General features: G+C 41.8%; 1 protein-coding gene across 3 annotated transcripts in view; it reads left to right on the top strand.

Moving 5' to 3' along the window:
• The window catches only part of LOC306912414 (solute carrier family 12 member 7-like), a gene marked incomplete at its 5' end in the record, with an annotated part of 63083 nt that extends 48328 nt beyond the window's left edge, over positions 1-14755 (top strand). The window contains 8 exons of one of the 3 annotated variants that reach the window (XM_079488614.1): positions 1137-1332; positions 2584-2753; positions 3360-3491; positions 4623-4730; positions 8936-9108; positions 11127-11141; positions 12437-12570; positions 14329-14755. In XM_079488614.1, the coding sequence (XP_079344740.1) occupies positions 1137-1332; positions 2584-2753; positions 3360-3491; positions 4623-4730; positions 8936-9108; positions 11127-11141; positions 12437-12570; positions 14329-14420 (1020 nt within the window). In that variant the 3' untranslated portion in view covers positions 14421-14755. Of the gene's footprint in view, positions 1-1136; positions 1333-2583; positions 2754-3359; positions 3492-4622; positions 4731-8935; positions 9124-11126; positions 11142-12436; positions 12571-14328 lie in introns of those variants that run through there. The other 2 variants (XM_079488615.1, XM_079488616.1) reach the window with 2 other exon arrangements.
• Between the last annotated feature and the right edge of the window lie 7565 nt (positions 14756-22320).

Genomic DNA, 22320 nt, shown 5'->3' with positions numbered 1-22320 from the left:
ACATGTATTTACTTAAAGCTGCTATAAGCAATAATATGTCAACATTTTAATTACCTTTTTTGTTTCATACAGCCAGCAATGGGTAGAACGCTCCCAACGCTCTCTGACACATCTAGGGGCCGCAATCTGCATTAAAAGATTTTCCTAGAAGCTTAGTCATTGGTCGATTTGCCTGTCTGCTTCCTTGGTTCGCTGGTTAGTCATTGCGACCGGGTTTTTTTCGACCAATGACAAAGCTTCTAGGAACATCTTTGAATGCAGATTGGGGCCCCCTAGATGTGTCACAGAGACTACATTTTGTTTGGGAGCGTTCTACCCATTGCTGGCTGTTTGAATACCAAAAGAAAAAGTTCATTAAAATGTTGACATATTATTGCTTATAGCAGCTTTAAATCTTTAAATCTACGAACATATTCGGCTAGGGTACGGCAGGTGCCAACTCCGTACATGTTCGTACCCCACCCGTATATACTCCATAAAGAAAGCGGATCCAGGCCAAAAGACGTCTTTAACGTCTTTTTAACATTGGGAATTATTTTTTTATTTTTTTAACTTTTTTTAAATGTGGCGCAAATCTTTGAATACATATTCTTTCAGAGCGAACGTTTTTTAACTCAATCTTTGCTTCTGGGGTGGTCCCTGGAACAACATATTTTCAGATGGGGGTCTGCAGCCAAATACATATAATTTCTGGGATCCTTGACATGAAATAGTTTGAGCACCGCACTGATATAGAAACACAGGTTATTCAGAAAACTGTCATGATTTAGAAGACATTTGTAGAATCGAACTCAAGTCTAAATGGGTTAACCCATTTTGGGCGGGAACCCCTTTTGGTGTTAGCATTATGTTATGCTTTAGCTATTGAAAAATAGCAGATCTACAAGCTCATAGCACGCCACCGAGTGGCGCGCTACAAGCTTGTAGGTCTGCGATTTTTGAAAAATCGAAGAACGACTGACATAGAAACATAGCTTTTTCAGAAAACTGTCATGATTTAGAAGACATTTGTAGAATCGAACTCGGGTCTAAATGGGTTAAGTACAGTACTCAGTACTAAATGTACTTAGTTACTTTCCATCACTGCTTACGAGTTGTGTCCGTTTGTGTCCGTTCCTGTATTTCCCCCCGTCCAGAACATGAAGGCGGCCATGTCTGCGGAGCGCACCAAAGGCTTCAGCCACGTGGTGGTTTCGTCCAACCTGCGAGACGGCTTCTCTCACCTCATCCAGTCGGCGGGCCTCGGAGGAATGAAGCACAACTCGGTGCTGATGGCGTGGCCGGCGGGCTGGAGGCAGGCCCAGGACACCTACCCCTGGAAGAACTTTATAGGTTAGGACACATACCCTTTTAAAACATATTATTTTGGCATCCTTAAAAATATGGATGGTTAAACGTGGTTATTATGTGCTAATCTAATGACCAGAATGAGACCTGTGTGTGTGTGTGTGTGTGTGTGTGTGTGTGTGTGTGTGTGTGTGTGTGTGTGTACTTTACTTGAGTAATTCCAATATCCAATACTTTTACTTCTACTCCACTACATCTCAGAGGCAAATATTTTTAAATCCACTGCAATTATTAGAAAACTTTAGTTTCTAGTTGCTTTGTAGATTTGGATTATTATTACAAAACATACATTAGTCACTTCAGCCCTATTCAGTATTTAAGTCCGACGTAATTTTGTAGTGCTACGTTACGTCCGGGTCCAAGTGGCACCAGCTCCCGTCCGCATCTCATTGTAAATAGAATATCTAAACGCGTGAATCTTTTTACAATGACATTATTTTTCAGAAAGGAAGCCATTGAGGGTTAAAATGGGTCTTAATGCTTCCAACTCGAGTAGAATTATTAATGTTGTCCATGACAAAGAAAATATATGATGTGGAGACAATAAAGACTATTATTATCATTATTATTGAAGGTGGTAACAGTCCATTTGCTCAGTACAATATTTCGGGTGCATATTTAGAATGTGTGCAGGCTTGAGTATGTTGAATCTAGTTTGCAATTAATGAGGATTTAGTTGACACAATGAAATAAAATGGCGATAGTATTCCGTGTGGGGCAGACGGCCTGTCACAGACAGATTTGGGAGAGCAGCAGCTTTGTTGTTGCGAGGAAAGCGGTAAAATGAGACTTTCGTGGTTGCTTTCGTCTCAGATTTAGTCCGACGGAGCGTCACAGTATAGCTCTATGGGGACACAAAAGCGACACAAAAGTAGGACCCGGAAGTATCTCTGGAGGGGGCGCTCACAGCACGGCTAAAATACTGAATATCCAGTACATTTCGGCCATTTGAAAATAGCAAATCTACAAGCTCACAATGCGTCGCGATTCGACACATTGTGAGCTTGTAGATCTGCAAGATTATTATTTTGAAAACTTCAAAAGGGACATTCTGCACAATGAGCACTTTTACTTTTGGTGCCAATTTACATTTTAATGCCAATACCTTTGCACTTTTTACTCAATACGCACATTTTGAATTCCGGACTTTTACTTGTAACCAAATAGTTCTGCAGTATTAATACTTTTACCTAAGTAAAAAGTTTGAGTACTTTTTCCACCACTCTCCTTCTCCAGAGACGATACGAGAGACGACGTCGGCGCAGCAGGCGCTGCTGGTGGCCAAGAACATCGACCGCTTCCCCGCCAGCCAGGAGCGCCTGAGGGAGGGCACCATCGACGTGTGGTGGATCGTGCACGACGGAGGGCTGCTCATGCTGCTGCCCTTCCTGCTCTCACAACACAAGGTGCGTGCGTGCGTGCGTGCGTGCGTGCGTGCGTGCGTGCGTGTGTTAGGGGAGAGTTAATCGAGAACCTTAAATCTAAGGGACGGGCTCTTGTAGAAAGGAATCTTGAGAATGAAAGATACTTAGTTTGTACTAGTTTCCGACTGCTGGAAGGATGAAGGATGTAATATACTCACTCAAAGCACACACGATAAACTGACAAAGTAGAGTAAGTTCTGACGGCAGCGTCTTAGGCATTTCGGAGGTGTGCGTGCATGTACCATGCATGCATATAATTTGGCCCTGACATGTTTTTTTTTACTCTGCTGTCCTTTCTAAACCCATTTATGTAGCAGATATACAAGCTCGCAGCGCATCACTTGTTATTGCTTGCTATTTTTTAACATTAAGGAAAATATCGCGAACATTGTTGAATAATCTAGAATTACGAAATGGTTTGAACTATACCGATTTAGAAGGCATTCGTAGAATCTGCCTCAGGTCTACAATCTCAACTGGAACAAAATAAGCCTAGGTGTTTCATCCACCTTTAACATTTCTCTCTCTTGTCACCCCCCCCCCCCCCCCCCCCCCCCCCCCCACACACACACACACACACACACACAGGTGTGGAGGAAGTGTAAGATGCGTATCTTCACCGTGGCGCAGATGGACGACAACTCCATCCAGATGAAGAAAGACCTCCAGTTGTTCCTCTACCAGCTGCGTCTCAATGCCGAGGTGGAGGTGGTGGAGATGGTGAGGCTCTGGCTCTGTTCGTCTGCGTTGTGCGTGTCACGCTGTGTGTGTGTGTGTGTGTGTGTGTGTGCGTGTGCGTGCGTGCGCGTGTTTTCCTAACCGTGCGTCACCAGACTTTCCACCTTAAGGCTTTCGTTATGATGACGTTCTGCCCTGTGGAAGCCACTTTCTGTTTCTCATGTGGAATGTGTTTCACTCTGGGAGTGCACTCAGCGCACCCTGTCAGTTTACATGACAGACTCCACCCTGTCAGTTTACATGACAGACTCCACCCTGTCAGTTTACATGACAGACTCCACCCTGTCAGTTTACATGACAGACTCCACCCTGTCAGTTTACATGACAGACTCCACCCTGTCAGTTTACATGACAGACTCCACCCTGTCAGTTTACATGACAGACTCCATCCTGTCAGTTTACATGACAGACTCCACCCTGTCAGTTTACATGACAGACTCCATCCTGTCAGTTTACATGACAGACTCCGCACTGGCAGGAGGAGGAGACGGTTCTTTTGGATCACATTAGGTAATGATGTAACGTGGGTAACTACTACTAACTCATTGAAAACACAGTAACTATAATGGCGTTACTGAATGGGAAAGGGTAACTAGTTACTTTACTAGTTACCACAAAAAGTAGTTTCTTTACGTAAAGTAACTCGTTAGTAATATAGTTACTCCCAACCCTGTATATAAGAGACATGCCTGTCAACATCCACACGTGTGTTTCTGGTTATATCTTGTGCAATATCCTGAGGTGACCTGCCGCAGCAAAATGTTTGTTAAAAATCACACCCGTGTGAACTGAGTGGTGTAAGGTCTTATATAGACTGATCAGCTGTGGTCTGACGTAATGTCTGACGTAATGAAATCACACCCGTGTGAACTGGGTGACCATAGCAACCATGCTCATTTTTTGGTACGAACAGACAGACAGACAAACTAACAAAGCCAGTTGTAGGAGTGGTTTACACCACTCAAAAACTGTGTGCCGTGCTATGAGCTTGTAGATCTGCTATTTTTCAATAGCCAAAGTAGAACAGAGTGCTTAAAACACCAAAAGAGGGGTTCCCGCCCGAAATGGGTTAAGAGGCACGGCATGTAATTGTTTGGCTATGCTCTCTTTCAGCACGACAGCGACATCTCAGCGTTCACCTATGAGAAGACTCTGGTCATGGAGCAGAGGTCTCAGATGCTCAAGCAGATGCAGCTGTCTCGCAACGAGAGGGAGAGAGAGGTGAGCGTGAGCAGCATGACAAACAAACATTATGTATGCCAATGTGTAAGCAAAGCAAAGCAAAGTTACTATATTTACCCAGGGTAACTGGACTAAGCATCAGATACTTGTTTACAGCCAGGCCCTGCTCATAGAACATTTCATGGTAGTGGTTCAATGGCTTGCTCAAGGGCACTTCAGCGGTGGTAATTTTAACGTGCCGGTCCGGGGATACGAACTGGCGACCTTCCGGTATCAAGACCGCTCCGCAAACCGTTCGGCCACCGCTGCCACTGTACTGTACACATCACACATACTGTAATGACCGTATACATGGAATGACTGATTTTATTGTTTTATATTCTTCTTAAAGGAGTACGCTCAAAAGGTATTTCTCATTGGTGTTTTACCATAGAAAGCCCAGTTTTACCTTGACCAGTTTGATATTAGCAACCACCGTTTTTTACTAGACCCTACCGACCACCTATTAGACCATAGCAACCACCTGTTTTACCCTAGCAGCCACATATCATGCCCTAGCAACTGCCTATTGGTCCCTAGTAATGACTGTTTTACCCTAGTTGGTCCCTCACTAATGTTTATGATAAAACCACATTTTTTTCTACTCGGCGATATGGAAAAATATAATATCACAATGGACCCTCACGGGTCCATTTGGTTCCATTTGTACACTCTCAGAGTTACAGACCCATAAGGGTCCATTTGGTTCCATTTGTACACTCTCAGAGTTACAGACCCATAAGGGTCCATTTGGTTCCATTTGTACACTCTCAGAGTTACAGACCCATAAGGGTCCATTTGGTTCCATTTGTACACTCTCAGAGTTACAGACCCATAAGGGTCCATTTGGTTCCAAACTATCATTTAGCTGGGGGACCCCCTGGAACTGCCTCAAGGACCCCTGGGGGGGGGGTCCCCACTTTGGGAACCACTGTTCTATAGTTTCTATTGACCTTATTACTGACCTTTGAACTCTGCCCCCCCCACCTTGCTGCTGCGTGACTCGCGGTCGGACACGGTGCTCAGATTCAGAGCATCACGGACGAATCGCGGAGCTCCGTTAAGAGGAAGAGGTCGACGGACGTTGACACGCCCACTCTTCTCCCCCAAAACACCCTGCAGGTCCCCAGGGTGTGCTTCCTGGAGGATGAGGTAGCCATGTTGGCAAACTAGACATCCCATAGTCGCCGACCATGATGCCATTCATTGCTCCATCCCAGGGGTCATCAATATGTCCGACCGTACACGTTCAAATGTGTCCGCGGCAAAGACTCGGTCTTGTCTGTGGCAAATTTGAGATTTTCCGTTTTTACACGTCATTATACTGTTCTTATTTTGATCATGAGACCCAATTACTGAATGTCAAGTTGCTAGGTTTTCTTCAGAGTATGCATGACACTAGTATTATGCGTGTCTTAAGTACCAGGTCTTATTACTTAACTTAAGACCTGGAGGCGTGATCAATGCCATTTGGCTATTCTGAGTGGCCAAACAGCATTGACCACGCCTCCAGGTCTTAAGTTAATAAGACCTGGTACTTAAGACACGCAAAATACAGCCCCTAGGAGTCCAACTATTGGGGTTCTCAAATGTTTTATTTGCAAGGACCCCCTTAACTCTGAGAGTGTGCAAATGGAACCAAATGTTCCCGTATAAGGGTCCATTTGGTTTCATTTGAACACCCCCAGAGTTACAGACCTGTTGTGGTCCTTCAGGGCTAGCTCTGTATGTGTTTCTGGTAATATTACTGTCCACTCATTTTGTACGTTCATGGAAAAAATGGAATGTTGACAAAAATGTCCACCACAACAAGCCAACATGGTGTTGACCCCTGCTCTGTCCTTAACATCCATCCCTTCATTCTCACTCCTCGTCATCGTGGCTGCTAAGGACAATTGTTAACTTATTGTATCTATTGTTCTTTTTGAGCACAGACGGAGCCCTCTGATAATGGCTTGACCGTTATTAGACCATTATTAATGGCGTTGACCATAATACACACAGCAGTGGCCATTTTTAAGTCCATACTCCAGGGATTCATGACGTAAAAGCAAAATGGCTGCCGTGTGTAAACGTCAATCGTTTCTCAACTGAAACGGACTTTAGTTGAGAAGCCATCGGCTCGCCATTAAATGCCCTATAGCCTGTGTGTTACAGAACTGTTTCCCAATACGAATATCTAATTTCTGTTTTGGGTCACGGGGCTGAACCGTTTGGGAACCGTTCTGTGTTGCAGAACTGGAAAGTGGCATGGTGATGGACACACGTGGTAGAGAACAGTGCCGACGCCGTTATGTGAAGTTGATCTGGAGAGTACAAAACACGCTCATTCAGGCTGAATTCTAAGGTCCCTCGGTCGACGACACGGTCCTTCATCTTCTTGTTAATCTGTCCAGCATAGAGGACAATAACTTTCCAGTTCTTGGCCCCTAGTTCAGAGTTCTTAACCTCCATTTTTGCTGTCTTGCCTGCATCCATTGCTCTCGTAGAGGCTGACATATTCTGACACACAGCAAATGAAAGCTGCTGCCAGAGAAAACGCGTACAAACTCTTCGGAAAGTACATATCATTTAAATGCACTGCCTAATAGTAATATCCCATTAATTGTGTCAGTTAATTGGATTTGTGCTCATTGAGCATCTTAGTAGGGATAAGATGGCTCTGGCAGCAGCTTGTACATTAAGAGAGGAATATTTGGTATTGTAGTGATGGTAGAAGTTGTAGTAGTTTCAAGTAGTACCGTATTGTTCCGAATATAAGACGAGTCGACGACTCTGATTATAAGACGACCCCCATTTGTCAAGACTCATTTGTGGAAAAATAACATTGAATGTCAAATAGTCTAGTCCCCGATTATAATACGACCTCGTTCTTTAGGATATTTCCATTGGGGAAAAAAACGTCTTATATTCAGGCCAATAGGGTTTTGGCATTAAGCAGTCACATGCTGCCTTCCATTGACAAAGCCATGCTCTTGTTTGGTTTTTCGAAACTACTTTGAAACGCTAGCTCTGTATGGAAATTGGAAAGACAGTTTTCTGTCCCAGTCTGCATAGCAACGATCCCTGGTATCACGTACGGTCGCCCCTAAACCATCTCGCCCCTCGATTTTTCCGCCAACCTCACACCGACCGCTCGGTGCCGCGGTTCTTGTATTCTTTATTTGGTTTTACTGAGGTTAAGGCATAGTTTTACTGGGGTTAAGTTTAGGTATAGGGTTAGGTTTAGGCATAGTTTTACTGGGGTTAAGTTTAGGTATAGGGTTAGGTTTAGGCATAGTTTTACTGGGGTTAAGTTTAGATATAGGGTTAGGTTTAGGCATAGTTTTACTGGGGTTAAGTTTAGGTATAGGGTTAGGTTTAGGCATAGTTTTACTGGGGTTAAGTTTAGATATAGGGTTAGGTTTAGGCATAGTTTTACTGGGGTTAAGTTTAGATATAGGGTTAGGTTTAGGCATAGTTTTACTGGGGTTAAGTTTAGATATAGGGTTAGGTTTAGGCATAGTTTTACTAGGGTTAAGTTTAGGTATAGGGTTAGGTTTAGGCATAGTTTTACTGGGGTTAAGTTTAGGTATAGGGTTAGGTTTAGGCATAGTTTTACTGGGGTTAAGTTTAGGTATAGGGTTAGGTTTAGGCATAGTTTTACTGGGGTTAAGTTTAGATATAGGGTTAGGTTTAGGCATAGTTTTACTGGGGTTAAGTTTAGATATAGGGTTAGGTTTAGGCATAGTTTTACTGGGGTTAAGTTTAGGTATAGGGTTAGGTTTAGGCATAGTTTTACTGAAGTTAAGGTTAGGAATAAGGTTAGGTTTAACCGTTTAAGCATCATTTACTTATGTTACTTTAGGAATACCAGGCCGCGCAGTTCCGCCAGCTGTACGCCCGGGGCGAGTTGGTAAAGCGGCGACTCGTCTGGTATTCGGATCCCTCCATAGTCCATATCACTCCTACTGCCTTTGTTTGTCCTAAAAGCATCCACGTGAATCATTTTCCACCTTGCTTGTAGTTTTCCATCTCGACCGTCTTATCATCCCCAGAGAAGTGTTTGACCCCGCTTGCCTGAGGTTGCATTTTCCTGGTCACAGAAACAAATGCTGTTGTCGGGCGAACACCTTGTTTGCCCCAAAACCATTAGTTTGCAGAACTTGCTGTCGCTCCCGGTACCGCCCCCTCTCTATCCTTTATAACTCTACGGTTCCCGACAGGCCCAGCTGATCCACGACAGAAACACGGCGTCCCACTCAGCGAGCGTCAAGGCGGCGGCGGCCACGCCCGACCGCGTCCACATGACCTGGACCAAGGACAAGCTGATCAGCGAACGACACAGGAACCGAGAGAGCAACGCCATGGGAGTCAAAGACATGTTCAGTATGAAACCGTGAGTACAAGCACCGTTAACACTGTAAAGGTGTTGATTTAACTCATTCTCATAGTTACAACAGATTTTACTGTGTAGCTAATAAACGTGCAAATAATTATAATATTGGATAGTGGGTTTTTTTAACGACGGCAACAAAAGAACTTCCAAGAGAAATGCCTGTACTTGATACATTTTCTTTATAACTACAAGGGAACAAAATATATTTTCTGAAACTGTGAGTGCTTAAATTAATAACTTTAAATGTGATACATCTAATTTATTTGGCACAGCTAGGATTGTCTCCATTGTCTCCATCTTGCATCAACTTCATGAAACAAAACGGCCCTTTTACCAAACAATGTGTAAGCTTTAACTTGTTTCAGATTAACACACATTTTTGCTTTGTGCAGTGTAACTTCCATAGGGCTACAGTGACCTCCCCTGGCGATTTTAAGAACTGTTGTGTAAAAAATATCATCTGCAGTCATTTCATTGTTGTGGTGGTATGATTACTGTATTTCTAAATGTATTGTGTATTGTGAGTGTTTTTACATTTAACCGATAAAGCTAGACCTTGAACAGAAAAAAATTAGAATGATAATGGGCAGTGGTGGAAAAAGTAGGCCTACTCAATTATTTTACTTAAAGGGATAGTTCAGATTTTTTGAACTTAAGTTGTATGAAATACTTGCCATTAATATAGTGGTTGCAACTGTATTAATTGATTGCCCGAGTCCCATGGTGGGAGTTCTGCTCTGGTTTTAGTCAATATTAAGTAGTTCCGGTCATTTTGTGGGGGGCACTGGGGCCACGCAGTAAAAGTAAATGAATCCACAAAACGAACGTAATTTGTATTGTTGACCTATTTCTAAAATATTAGCGCGACTTTCGTTCAACTTTGACCCCTCTATCACATGGAACTATTTTTTGGGCGTAGTGATATGGACACAAAAAACATAGTTCTGTGTGATAGAGGGGTAAAAAAAGAACGGAAGTTGCACTAATATTTTAGAAATAGGTCAACAATACAAATGACGTTAGTTTTGTGGATTCATTTACTTTTACTGCGTGGCCCCCAGTGCCCCCCACAAAATTACCGGAACTACTTGATATTTCACCAAAACCAGAGCAGAACTCCCACCACAGGACTCGGGCAATCAATTAATACAGTTGCAACCACTATATTAATGGCAAGTATTTCATACAACTTAAGTTTAAAAAATCTGAACTATCCCTTTAAGTAAGAGTATCAATGCTGCAATATAGAAATAATCTGTTACAAGTAAAAGTCAGAAATTCTAAATGCACTTGAGTAAAAGTACAAAAGTATTGGCATCAAAATGTACTTAAAGTACCAAAAGTAGAAAGTACTTACTATGCAGAATATCCCATTTCACGTTTTCAAATGTATAAAAAATAGTTGATCTACGAACTCAGTGAGCTTGTAGATCGGCTATTTTCAAATGGCCAAAATGTATATAGGGCTGAAGTGGCTAATGGATGTTTTGTAATAATAATCAAAGTAACTAGTAACTAAAGTTTTCAAATAAATGTAGCTGAGTAAAAGTACAGCCTCTGAAGATGTAGTGGAGTAGAAGTAAAAGTGTTGGAAATTGGAAATACTCAAAGTAAAGTACAAATACCTCAACATTGTAATTAATGTAATTAATTTATCTTCTTCCTGCTCCTTTTCTTTTCTGGTATGGAATATGTAAAAAAAAAAAAAAGTACAAAGTAAAAATGTATATGATCATGTAAAACCATAACTGAAATGAAATAAATAAATATGAAATGAAATTAAATTAAATTAAATTAAATTAAATTAAATTAAATTAAATTAAATTAAATTAAATTAAAGTACAGTACTTAAGTAGGCCTAAATGTACTTAGTTGCTTTCCACCACTGCACTAATTAAGACATATTAAATACTGGTGCGATACCAGCATACCACAGAGGTGCTCACAGCTGTCGCTGATGGGCCTATAGGTATTACATCAATGGTAAGACATGTTGTGCTTTGTTCCCCCCTGTCTAGAGAGTGGGAGAATCTGTAAGTCACACTTCCCTTAACCTTTGTCGTTATTTGCTTGAGCATGTCCTCTATTGTCTATTTGTTAATGAGCCCGATTTATACTTCAACGTACGGCGGTGTCACACTCACAAAAATAGCCAATCTGTTCGGACGGTCACAACCTGTGTGACGTGTTGTGAACCATTTGGTTATAATAGTTTTGGATTTTTCATTGTAGTTTTCGTTAGTTTTGACTTTTTTTTCCCTTAATTCAGTTCGTTTTAGTTCGTTTTTTGAGCGGGTTTGCTAGTTTTTATTAGTTTTTATTACGCTTAGTTTTAGTTCAGTTTTTATTTGTTGTTTATTTGTTAAGTGTTAGTGTTTTCGTTTTTTCAGCCCTTCAATCCTGCACCTGATAAATAAGTCAGGTGCAGGATTGAAAAGGGCCAGTGTAAGTATTGTGTAATAAAAACTCGGGAAAATATAGCATTTAAAAAAATAATATTCTGTTTATTATCTGATTAAGCTTATAAATAAATTGGCAAAAATTAAAACTAAGGGCATTTTGTCTATCAATTCAGTTCGTTTTAGTTAGTTTTGTATACACAATACCGTTTCAGTTAGTTTTTGTTTTCTTTTATAGTTTTCTTTAGTTCAGTTAACGAAAACGTTATTTTTTCCTTTTGTTAGTTTTAGTTAACTATAATAACCTTGTTGTGAACTTCTTACAAAGCGGCTATTTTCAGCCTGTGACACCGTCGTACAGGCGAAGAATACAATTAGGTATTAGTGTGCTCGTAGCCGTAGATGCATGCCGTGCACGTGCAATGCAATGCATGCACATGCATGTGTGTTTGTGTGCCTCTCCTGCCTTCCCAGCGCATGCCTTTGTAAAAAACTGAATTAATTATTGATTTAGCCTCTATACCTCTGCTTGGCATATGACAGTTGAAGCTGTGTGTTTGTTTTCCAGCACCGGGTTCCAATTTGATGATCACTGTAAAAACCCAATGTTAATCTAAAGGGGGTGTACTGTAAAGTGATATGTTCTCGTAAAACATTTGAAGTGCTGGTGAGACGGAATATCGGAATATGGAGCTATTAAACACTCAGTTTAACAAGAAATATCACTTGGAACCCCCTTTAACTCTGAAAATCTTAGAATTACAAATGGATCGATTAACACTGAGGATTATACCTCCCAAGATCGTCGAGTCTTCCCAGTCCCGACTCCTCCAGATTCCTTTCAGATTCTCACGTCGATATTTATCCTCTTACGTAAACGGTTCAGTATTATTCACCGTCCTGGATGCTGTTGGTTTCACATACTGTAGCAACCAGAGCAATGTAAGGAGAATGCACACGGCAGTCAAGCTGAACGAGGTGATAGTCAACAAGTCCCAGACGGCACAGCTGGTCCTCCTCAACATGCCGGGACCTCCGAAGAACAAGGGAGGCGACGAGAACTGTATCCTTTTTCAGTCAGTCCAGTCAATCCATCAGTCACCCAAACCATCATGGCTGTGCCCCTTCTTCAGGGTACACCTTCACACCCAAACCATCATGGCTGTGCCCCTTCTTCAGGGTACACCTTCACACCCAAACCATCATGGCTGTGCCCCTTCTTCAGGGTACACCTTCACACCCAAACCATCATGGCTGTGCCCCTTCTTCAGGGTACGCCTTCACACTCTCAGTTCTTGACTGTGTACATAGATGTACAGTATGATGCTATGCATGATGTGAACATACATGATGTGTATGATGAACACAATTGTGCACATTTGGTTGTGCTACTAATGGAAAGAGCAGTAAAGGTCTTTGGACACAGCCTGCGTTTTTCGGGCCGAATATCGGAGTGAATGTCCGAGCACGGAAAAAAAAGAATCGACCTCACGTAATGACAATCACGTTTGCACACTGCATATATTACATTATACATATTGTGTTCGTATAACAGGTTTTCAGGCACTTTGAGCAGTGCTGGGTCCTTCCAGACCAACATGATCTCCGCTGAGAAGTTGATCATCTTGTTGAAGAGCACAAAGTAGCTACTTTATGAAAAGCCAAGAGTGGGTGTGCAAAATAGGCAGCAGCGCACGCAATACACACACACACACACACACACACACATACACACACACACACACACACACACACACAAAGCAGTGGAAGAATTCAGAACGAGAGAAACAGAGAGAGGGGGAGAGACGGATAGAAAAGCATGGTGACAATGAATCAACTTCCGGTGAAGCTGCTCCGCTCCATTTCGTTCTGCGAAAACATTGCTATGAATATAAATAATACGCATCACCTTAATAGTGATATATGTACTAGTTAGAGTAGTAATCAGTAGTGAGAATGTAAGAGAGCAATACCAGTGGCGTGCACAGATAGACACTAGGGGGTGCTAGAGCACCCCCTGCCCTTTTCCCTCTGGACAAATGTGCCCTTTTGATTTATTTTTATTTATTTATTTGTTTTCGTACAGTGTACACTGTACAGTATGTGGACCATGGGGACATTGATCAATTCTTGCTAAAAAGCTTCTAATATATTATTTAGGCCCCAAAATCTATAAATCTCACACTATTATGGCAACCGGCCGGTTCCACGCGCTGCACAAGGTGCCCTTTTTTCACTTGAGCATCTGCCCCTCTGTAATGCACGAGTTGGCATACAATGAACCATCCAACAATCATAATGCACTCAACCCTGGTATATTTGTGTACTGAGTGTGCAGTGTTGATTTCGATGACTAAAACTATGACAAAAAATCTTTCAACTACCTTTTTTCACTGCCCAAAACTAAATAAAAACTAAGCCATGATGACTATAAAACTATGACTAAATATGCTGACAATTTCGTCTACAAATAATCACTAGACTAATATGTTGGGGAGCTACTAGTGGAGAAAAAATCATTTTATGTTTGGTTGCGCTCTGGTTTTTGCGCTCTGTGACGCGTTGTGAACTTGTAGATCGGCTATTTTCAGCGTGCGACAAAGTGTAAAATCTGCCGTCAAGTCCCACCAAAATCCATTTTAGTCGACAAAATCGACTGTAGATTTAGTCGACCAAAATCGTATGGCATTTAGTCGACTAAAAGTAGACTGACACTAACACATTTCGGGTGATTAAAATATGACACAAACTAAATGTAATTGCATTCAAAAGACTATGACTGTGTGAGTGTTTTTCCTTAAGCAGAATGTCCCTCTCTCAGACATGGAGTTTCTGGAGGTTCTGATGGACGGCCTAGACCGGGTCCTGTTGGTCCGCGGTGGTGGTCGAGAGGTCATTACCATCTACTCCTAGCCGCTTCAGGAGGCTTCTGATTGGCTTGGAGGAGTGCCCAGGGAGGCAGGGGATTGGACAGGCGTGGAGTCAGGACAAGGGGCGGGGGCTGCGCCACAGAGAAAGAGTTCAGCGTTCACACACGCCAAATTCAATTCCAATACCCCGAATCCCGGCAACTCGCTCACTCGCCACTCGCTCACTCCAGCATGGCGGTGTTACGGTGAAATTGGTGCCCTGACGAAATATGTGACCATCGTGTGCGCATAACTTACATCTTTGAATTTGTCCTAAATAACGCTAGGCTGCTAATAAACAAACCGCAATGATTTTCGTTCGGACACTGACGTTATGTGATGTCAAGTGATTGTCACACATTTCAGCAGGTCACCAATTTCATCGTAACACGGCCACGCTCGAGTGACCGAGTGAGTGAGTGAGTGAGTGGCCGAGATTTTGGTGTATTGGAATTCAGCCTATAGTTCAAAGCAGCAGTCAAAGGAGACCAGACCACCGGCTGGAAGAACGTTGATGGTGGTTGTGAAAGACGGAGCTGATGAGGCTGCTTCGCTGCGCAGCATGAGCTCAGTGCAGTGCCACCTAGGGTCAGAGTAGACTCGCTACACCCTCGCCCAGCTGTGTGTTTTCCACTGCTGTCGACCCAGCCACCATATCCGGTGGGAACCCATCGGCATTCCTTTGAATCGCGGAGCTCTGAATCTGTCTTTGAGATATTTCCCAGCCACATACACACAGTGGGCCTCAAGGCCTATTCCAGTTTTAGGTGATAAGGTGACCACCGTTTGTAGCATGAATAGGCCTTAAGCAGTGTCTCCGTAGGTCACATTACACCTCTGATAATGATCATAAACTGTGTTCTACGTCAACACGTACATATTTCTTCTGTTGTTCTTAGCTATAGGCGATTGTCACATTGTGGGAAGAGGTTTCTCGGCTACTCTAAAAGCAGCTCATTCTTTTAAAAACAAAACAAACTAGCCCTTTGTTTTAATGGGAATGCTAACATTGAAGCAGTATTTATTTTGTATTATGGCAACACCATAAAATATTATTTAATAATATTCATTAGAAGGAGGGGGGGGGGGGGGGCACATTACGTGCTCGTGATGAAAAATAAGCCTACACAAATGGGTGGTTATAAAATCCCAGAATGCTGCTGTGCTTTTTCTTTAGCAGAGCAGGTGCCCCTGAGCTCTATCGGTATCTAGATATTACTAGTTGAGAAAAAGCAAAAGAACAGTTTTGCTTAAAAACATGAACAGAACTTTCTGTTCTTTGGATCTTGTGATTATTATTTCATTGTTGTTTTATCATTATGTTTTGCAATGATACGCTACTAATTGTATGTGGGCCACTGCAATCCCAGTTATACTACTGATCACAGACGGCGTGCATTATAGAGACTAGATGAGTCTTTGTTGACATTCCAGTTCTGTCACCAGTGGTGAAATGTCATTCAACATTTATGTCATTCAACATTTATACCTTTCACAAATAACACCTTACACACAAAGCCACACACATGCAAACAGAATCTAACATTTAATTTGCTGAACACAGATTGAATTGCATCAGCTGTGACTGGACTATTTATTTTACTATATGTTCTTTTGTAGGCATACCTGAACCCATTCCACTGCAAACCAGTGCCTTGGTAGTTGGCATCACTGTGTAGAAATGTAAACTAAGATTAGTGCTGCATTCTGGTTGCATTTACACTGTATTTTTGTGAAATATTTGAACATAAGTACCATTGTGTTTAAATGTTTAGAATTTAAATGAATATACAGTACATATTAGTTCCATTGGAACACCATGAATACACTGGTGGTTCTGGCCTGGAGCCTATTAAACGAAACGATGAAATACTGAAATGAATGTAAAAAACTAATTTTCTGTTACAGTATATGCCAAGCTATTTTATGTTGCCATGTTGTAGACAATCAACCTTCATCTGTTTTATGAGCTTAAAGAATAGTTCATGTTTTCAAAAAGCCTCATTTATAATTATTTAAGTGAACACACTTCAGTATTGCAGGGATTGCATTTAGCAAAAGTCTCTTATATGTACAGTATATCTGTTCTGTGTAACTGCCTTTAAATATATGGCAGCTTTTTTAAGTCTGATTTTGTGAGGCTCACATACTTCTAATGTTTAACCCATTTAGACCTGAGAACGATTCTACAAATGTCTTCTAAATCATGACAGTTTTCTGAAAAACGTATGTTTCTATGTCAGTGGTTCTCAATATTTCATGTCAAGGACCCCAAAAATATATGTATTTGGTCGCCGACCCCCCATCTGAAAATACGTTGTTCCAGGGACCTCCCAGAAGCAAAGATTTGAGTTAAAAACGTTCGCTCTGAAAGAATATATATTCAAAGATTTGCGGCACAATTTAATCCATTCTGAAAAATCTTCGAGAATTGAATCAAATAAATCAATCCCCGTTGGGCATATGTCATAGGTGAAAAGTAAAAAAAATAATAATAATAATTAAAAAAGTTTTATTGCAGTATTATTGCACGACACTGTTGTGCCAAGAGCTATAACGTGGTTAAGCTTATACACAAAAAATTGGTAAGTGGTTAATTGATTCATATCTCTCTCTCTCGCTCGCTTCTTGATTATTCGGTTCATCCATAAAATAATCATTAAGATAATATTCAATAGTTGCAGCTTCCAGGTGATTGAGCTACTGAGGTGACCATTAATCATGTCAGACTTTTATCGTACACTTAAATTATTCATATAGAAATATGGACTTATTCTGTGTTAGGTTTCATTATTTAATCAACTTATTCTAGGATTAAATGATCCTAAGCCTACAGTATAATAAGACGTAACAGCAATGGTGTTTTTCACTGTCTGGCACTATAGGTGATCCACTCCAGCTTTGGAAAACGGAGAAGTGATCGTGCCTGAAAAGGTTGCCCACGGCTCCCCCCCATGTGCTTCCGGTGCAAACACCTGCCAACCTTTCCTCCACACCCACTGACACTTCACAAACACTCACAATTTGGCCACTTTGCAATATGCGCGTGACATCATCATCAAACCAGGAAGTTATGCAGGAATGCCTACTGAGTGGCAAAAAACTACTTTCTGGCCTTGACAGCCCATACATCTACACAGAAAAGTCATATCTGATTGCATTAAACAACATTAAACGATGTTAAACTCACTTTGCCTGTTGCTTTGCCACTCGATGTGCCATTCACTTTAAGCATGCGCATACTCTATACATAAGCATTAGCAAAGACGTCAAATCTGGAAGTTTTTGTTTGCAACACAATCCAAGCGGGCAACCGCCCCTAACGTGACCTGCGACTCATAACACATACACAAACACACCATACAGGAAATGTGGAATTAGGAAGCCAGTGTGCTCGGACAGGAAATGAAGCATTTTGACTGGAAATGTAGATGTTTATTTGTTCTGCTCCTTTCATCACAATGTGAATTATCTTTGTTATCATTTGACCAGCTTTCTAATGAAAGCTGGGAAACTGACATAGAATGTGATGTAGTCTATTACAGATTACTGTTTGAAATTGGTATCTGTGACCTAAACTGTCAGTGTCTTCGACTGGATTCAGATCATTTATTTTTTCCAGTTTTCAGAGTTCCTTTTATCCCAATATCATTTGAATACGTACAATTACTGGTATGTGCCGATATTAATAATTTATCGATCAAAGTTATTTTTTTCCCATCACACATGTTCTAGATAACCACACACAAGTTTTTATTGTAAGTAGCTGGTGATTTTTCTGATTACACAATAACATTAATGTAAATGTAATCGGACTCACAACATGCTGTCATCAAATCTATCAAATATTGACCAAAGTGCTGCAGGGCTGTTATTATTATTACATAACTGGCCCAGACTCTGTGTCCAAGAATCAATTTAGTGCTAAAATCATCTTTGTTTATGGGATTCCAAAAGGAACAAAAGACGATCCAAGGGCTAAGATGTTACTGGGAAAACTTGGCCCTGGATAAATGGCTTCCTGTTTGTCCCACGGACAGGCTAGCTGGGTCAACACGCACAGAACAACAAAGTTCTGGATGTGAATCACTGTCTGGCTGAGGCGTGCTATTCTGTCGAGTGTCCTCTCCTCTCTGCTCCCCTGTCGCACTTTCTGCTGCCCATTGGCTAGAATTGATTGATTGATTGAATAGTTTATTAGACAGAAATGTAAAAACAGCAACAGAGTACAGTCAAACACTTATTTCAAAAGGGATAGCACAACAATGGGGATGCATTTCAACGTATTGCTGGGGTCCTTGCGCTGACAAGACAATGCTTCCATCGATGTGTTCAGGTTGGTTCCGGTACCCAGCATTGGTCGGGTTATTGCATGGGGTGAAAGTGGCTCTCCAGGCCTGGGCCGTGGCTCAGCGGTCCAGGCACCTTGGCTGGTAATCCAGTCTGGCAGTGTGCCGCGGGCTCGACTCCCGATCCCGACGGCCCTTACTGCATGTCGCTCCCCCCATCTCTCTCCCCATTTCCCGTCAGCCCACTGTCTGTCCCTCCATAAAAAAATATAAAATAAAGGCGAAAGCCACAAAAAAAAACGTGGCTCTCTGCATCTCCCACTCCCCCTCGTACTCTCTCTCTCTCTCTCTCTCTCTCTCTCTCTCTCCCCCTCCCTCCTGCTCTCCTATCTCTCTCTCTGTCTTTTTATCTCTCACGCTGAGTCCGTCTGATGTCACACACGACCTCCCTCTTGGTGCATACCCATGTCTACCATTCATTTTCAATGGCAGCCAGCGACATGACATTGCAACGACACAATGATGCAATGAAGCTGCTCCAAAAATGAATGGTAGACTGCATCTAGTAGAGGACAAATTCCATTTAGTGGACAGGACATACTTCCAAAGCCAAAACACTTGCATGCTGGCATACAGTTTTAGGAAGGTTGACCAAGGTTTCAATGGAGTCCCTAGTTATTGCTACACTCTAAACATTGAACCATACATTAGAGAACCACAAACAAGCAAGGCAAAAACGACATGCAGTTTATTGTGTCAGGGCATGGCTGTGTTTGCAGACACAACGAGAAAAGGGTGTATTTTGTGTGGCATACTGCCTTGTCTTGATCTGTCTTCAGGGGCCTCTTGATATGACATCATAAACACGCCTCCTAAACCAGGGGTTCTCAACCTTTTTGGCCGGGGACCCCCGGAAATGCTTTGGCAAGGTCTGCTATTTTTGAAAAATCGTGAAAATAAAATTTAAAAAAATATATATTTTTTTCTTTTTTTTCTGAAAATAATTTGGGGACCCCCTAAAATAATTTGGCGACCCCCCGAGGGGTCGCGACCCACGGGTTGAGAACCCCTGTCCTAAACGACTATACAGCTCTTTAATGCCACATCATGTACCATGCAGGAACACTGCTGTCACTTCATCTACTCGGGTCACATTTATTATACATTTAGGAAACAACAAACACACATGTATCGATTATCACTTAGTTAAACTAGTGAGAGTGAGACTCCATGTAGAAGATCACCTTCACATTTGATTAATGTAATTTGGGCTCATTTCACATTTCTCAAAGAGAAAATGGAGAATGCCTTTTAAGATGCCAAATATAACTAAGAATGTTTTGCATGTCTATCGCTCTGCCCTTAATTGGTTTCCTGTACATTTATCTATCTGAAAGAAAATCTTTCGTTTTTATAACGGAGAGAACTATTTATTTAGACAATTTAGGCATTTAGCAGACGCTCTTAAAATCCAGAGCGATTTACAGTAAGCAAGAACAAAAAACATGGTAATGCATCAAATTAAATGCATCAAAATAGTCATCATGAATCATACGTAAGCTAACAGTGGAATATCTATATAATGAAACTATGCGTACATACAAAGAGTGCTATGTCTACATAAAATGCTATCTAAATTCAATATTGAACAGGTACAGTAGCTACGGTGGTTCATTGCGACTGAAGCATTTACTATGAAATCCTGCATCTCATGTCCGTCCGTCACACCTCCATATATGGTTTTGTCCGTCCGTCACACCTCCATATATGGTTGCATCTGTCACACCTCCATATATGGTTGCATCCGTCACACATCCATATATGGTTGCATCCGTCACACATCCATATATGGGTGCGTCTGTCCGTCACACCTCCATATATGGTTGCATCTGTCACACATCCATATATGGTTGCGTCCGTCCGCCACACCTCCATATATGGTTGCCAATCATGCCATCATGCCTCGTGACCCTTATCTCCATATATGGATCTGACCTCGTGACATCACATGACATCATGGAGATTCTTAACGCCTCCATATATGGTCACTCCTCGTGACACGTCACGCCACCATATATGGCCATCTCCATATATGAAGATCACGACACTGACCTCATCTACCCTGGATAACCATGGAGAAGACTGGATCATCACCTAGATAGCTTCTAGTGTTCTCAACAGGCTGAAAAATTAAGGCCCGGCCCTACCTGGGCGCTCATCAAACCCTGTACTCTCAAGACACTGCCCCCGCTGACACCCTTAGATCTCCATATATGGAGCTGGCCTGTTCTGACATTCCATATGTTGATCTGACCTCATCAAACCCTGTACATTCAAGACACTCCATATGGCCAGTACAGAATTAATTCCATATGTTGATCTGACCCCCCATGCCAAAGCGCCACGGATGCGTGCCCTCAGGGCGTCTTACTGGTTTTAATACAGTGAGAACTAGTCTGTGCAGTAGATAAATAAAGAAGAGAAGAAGGGAGTTGAAAATAAGAGAAGCGGTGAGATGATAGGGGTGGGTGCGGTTCAAAGCAAAAGTTTCAGAAGGAGCGAGAGGATTTGGAGAAGGAGGGCTGGCTACCTTTCCCACCGAGTCATTATCATTCCAGTATCTCCTAATGGTGGTTGTTAAACATCACAACCTGACCATTTTCACTGAGACCTTTTCCCACCCTCTTGACCTCTGCAGCAGTTCCATCCATGCCATGGGCTGATGAGAGAGAGAGAAGCCAACCAAACTCCAGTCAGAGAACCGTGAACAAGCATCTCGATGACTTCCCTGTCACTCTGCGACGTGTTTAATAATGTATTAATGTATGGTGTTCACATAGTTTAACCACATGAACCCTTAATGGGGTGATGTTCTGTAAACATATAGTGAAAATCACTAATCTACAAGATGACACCACATCATGTTGCGATTCATTGTGTGTTTGTAGATTTGCTATTTTCAGCCAAGAGATTCGTCTTCAGGGAAAAAAGGAGCACACTTAGTATAGAGCCCTGGGGGACCCAGTCAAGTAAGTACATAGGGTTTAAGTGGATAGTTTCACTTTATAACACTTATGGGGTCATTTTAACGTCTACTGGACGTTAAAATGGCCCCAGAAGTGTTTGAAAGTGAACACTGCAGCAAAATGAACAACTGCTTTGCAAATAGTTGCAAACATTTACCACCAATTAAATGCTAATAGGAGTAGTGGCCATGAGGCCAGGGTTTTAGTAAGTCAGATTTTAGTAATTGGAATTATTTGGAATCCATTGTGTCAATTGGAATGTGTAACTTTTGGACACATTCAGATTGAACTAATCTTTAAAAGATAGATTGTAGTCAGATTGTAACAGTAGGTCACAACATAATAATATTCCACTGTATTTCTTTAGTCTCCAGATTTAATCAGGTAATTACAGCAGGCATTGATATGGCTACTTGGCTATCAGGCTTCAGTCAGGACACAGGGCACTAAAGTAACGTTTTCTTTGGTTAGGTGCAGGTGTAGGCTACTGCACTGAAAGTCCACATCTAATATAACTCATATAGAAGGCTTCATTTTAGCATTAATTTCACTCAACATGGATAGAACTGCAATAAAACAGGCTACAGTA

The sequence above is a fragment of the Electrona antarctica genome, assembly GCF_951216825.1.
Source record: "Electrona antarctica genome assembly, chromosome: 19".
NCBI classification, from domain to species: Eukaryota; Metazoa; Chordata; class Actinopteri; order Myctophiformes; family Myctophidae; genus Electrona; species Electrona antarctica.
This window is presented reverse-complemented; position numbering and strand designations above follow the sequence as displayed.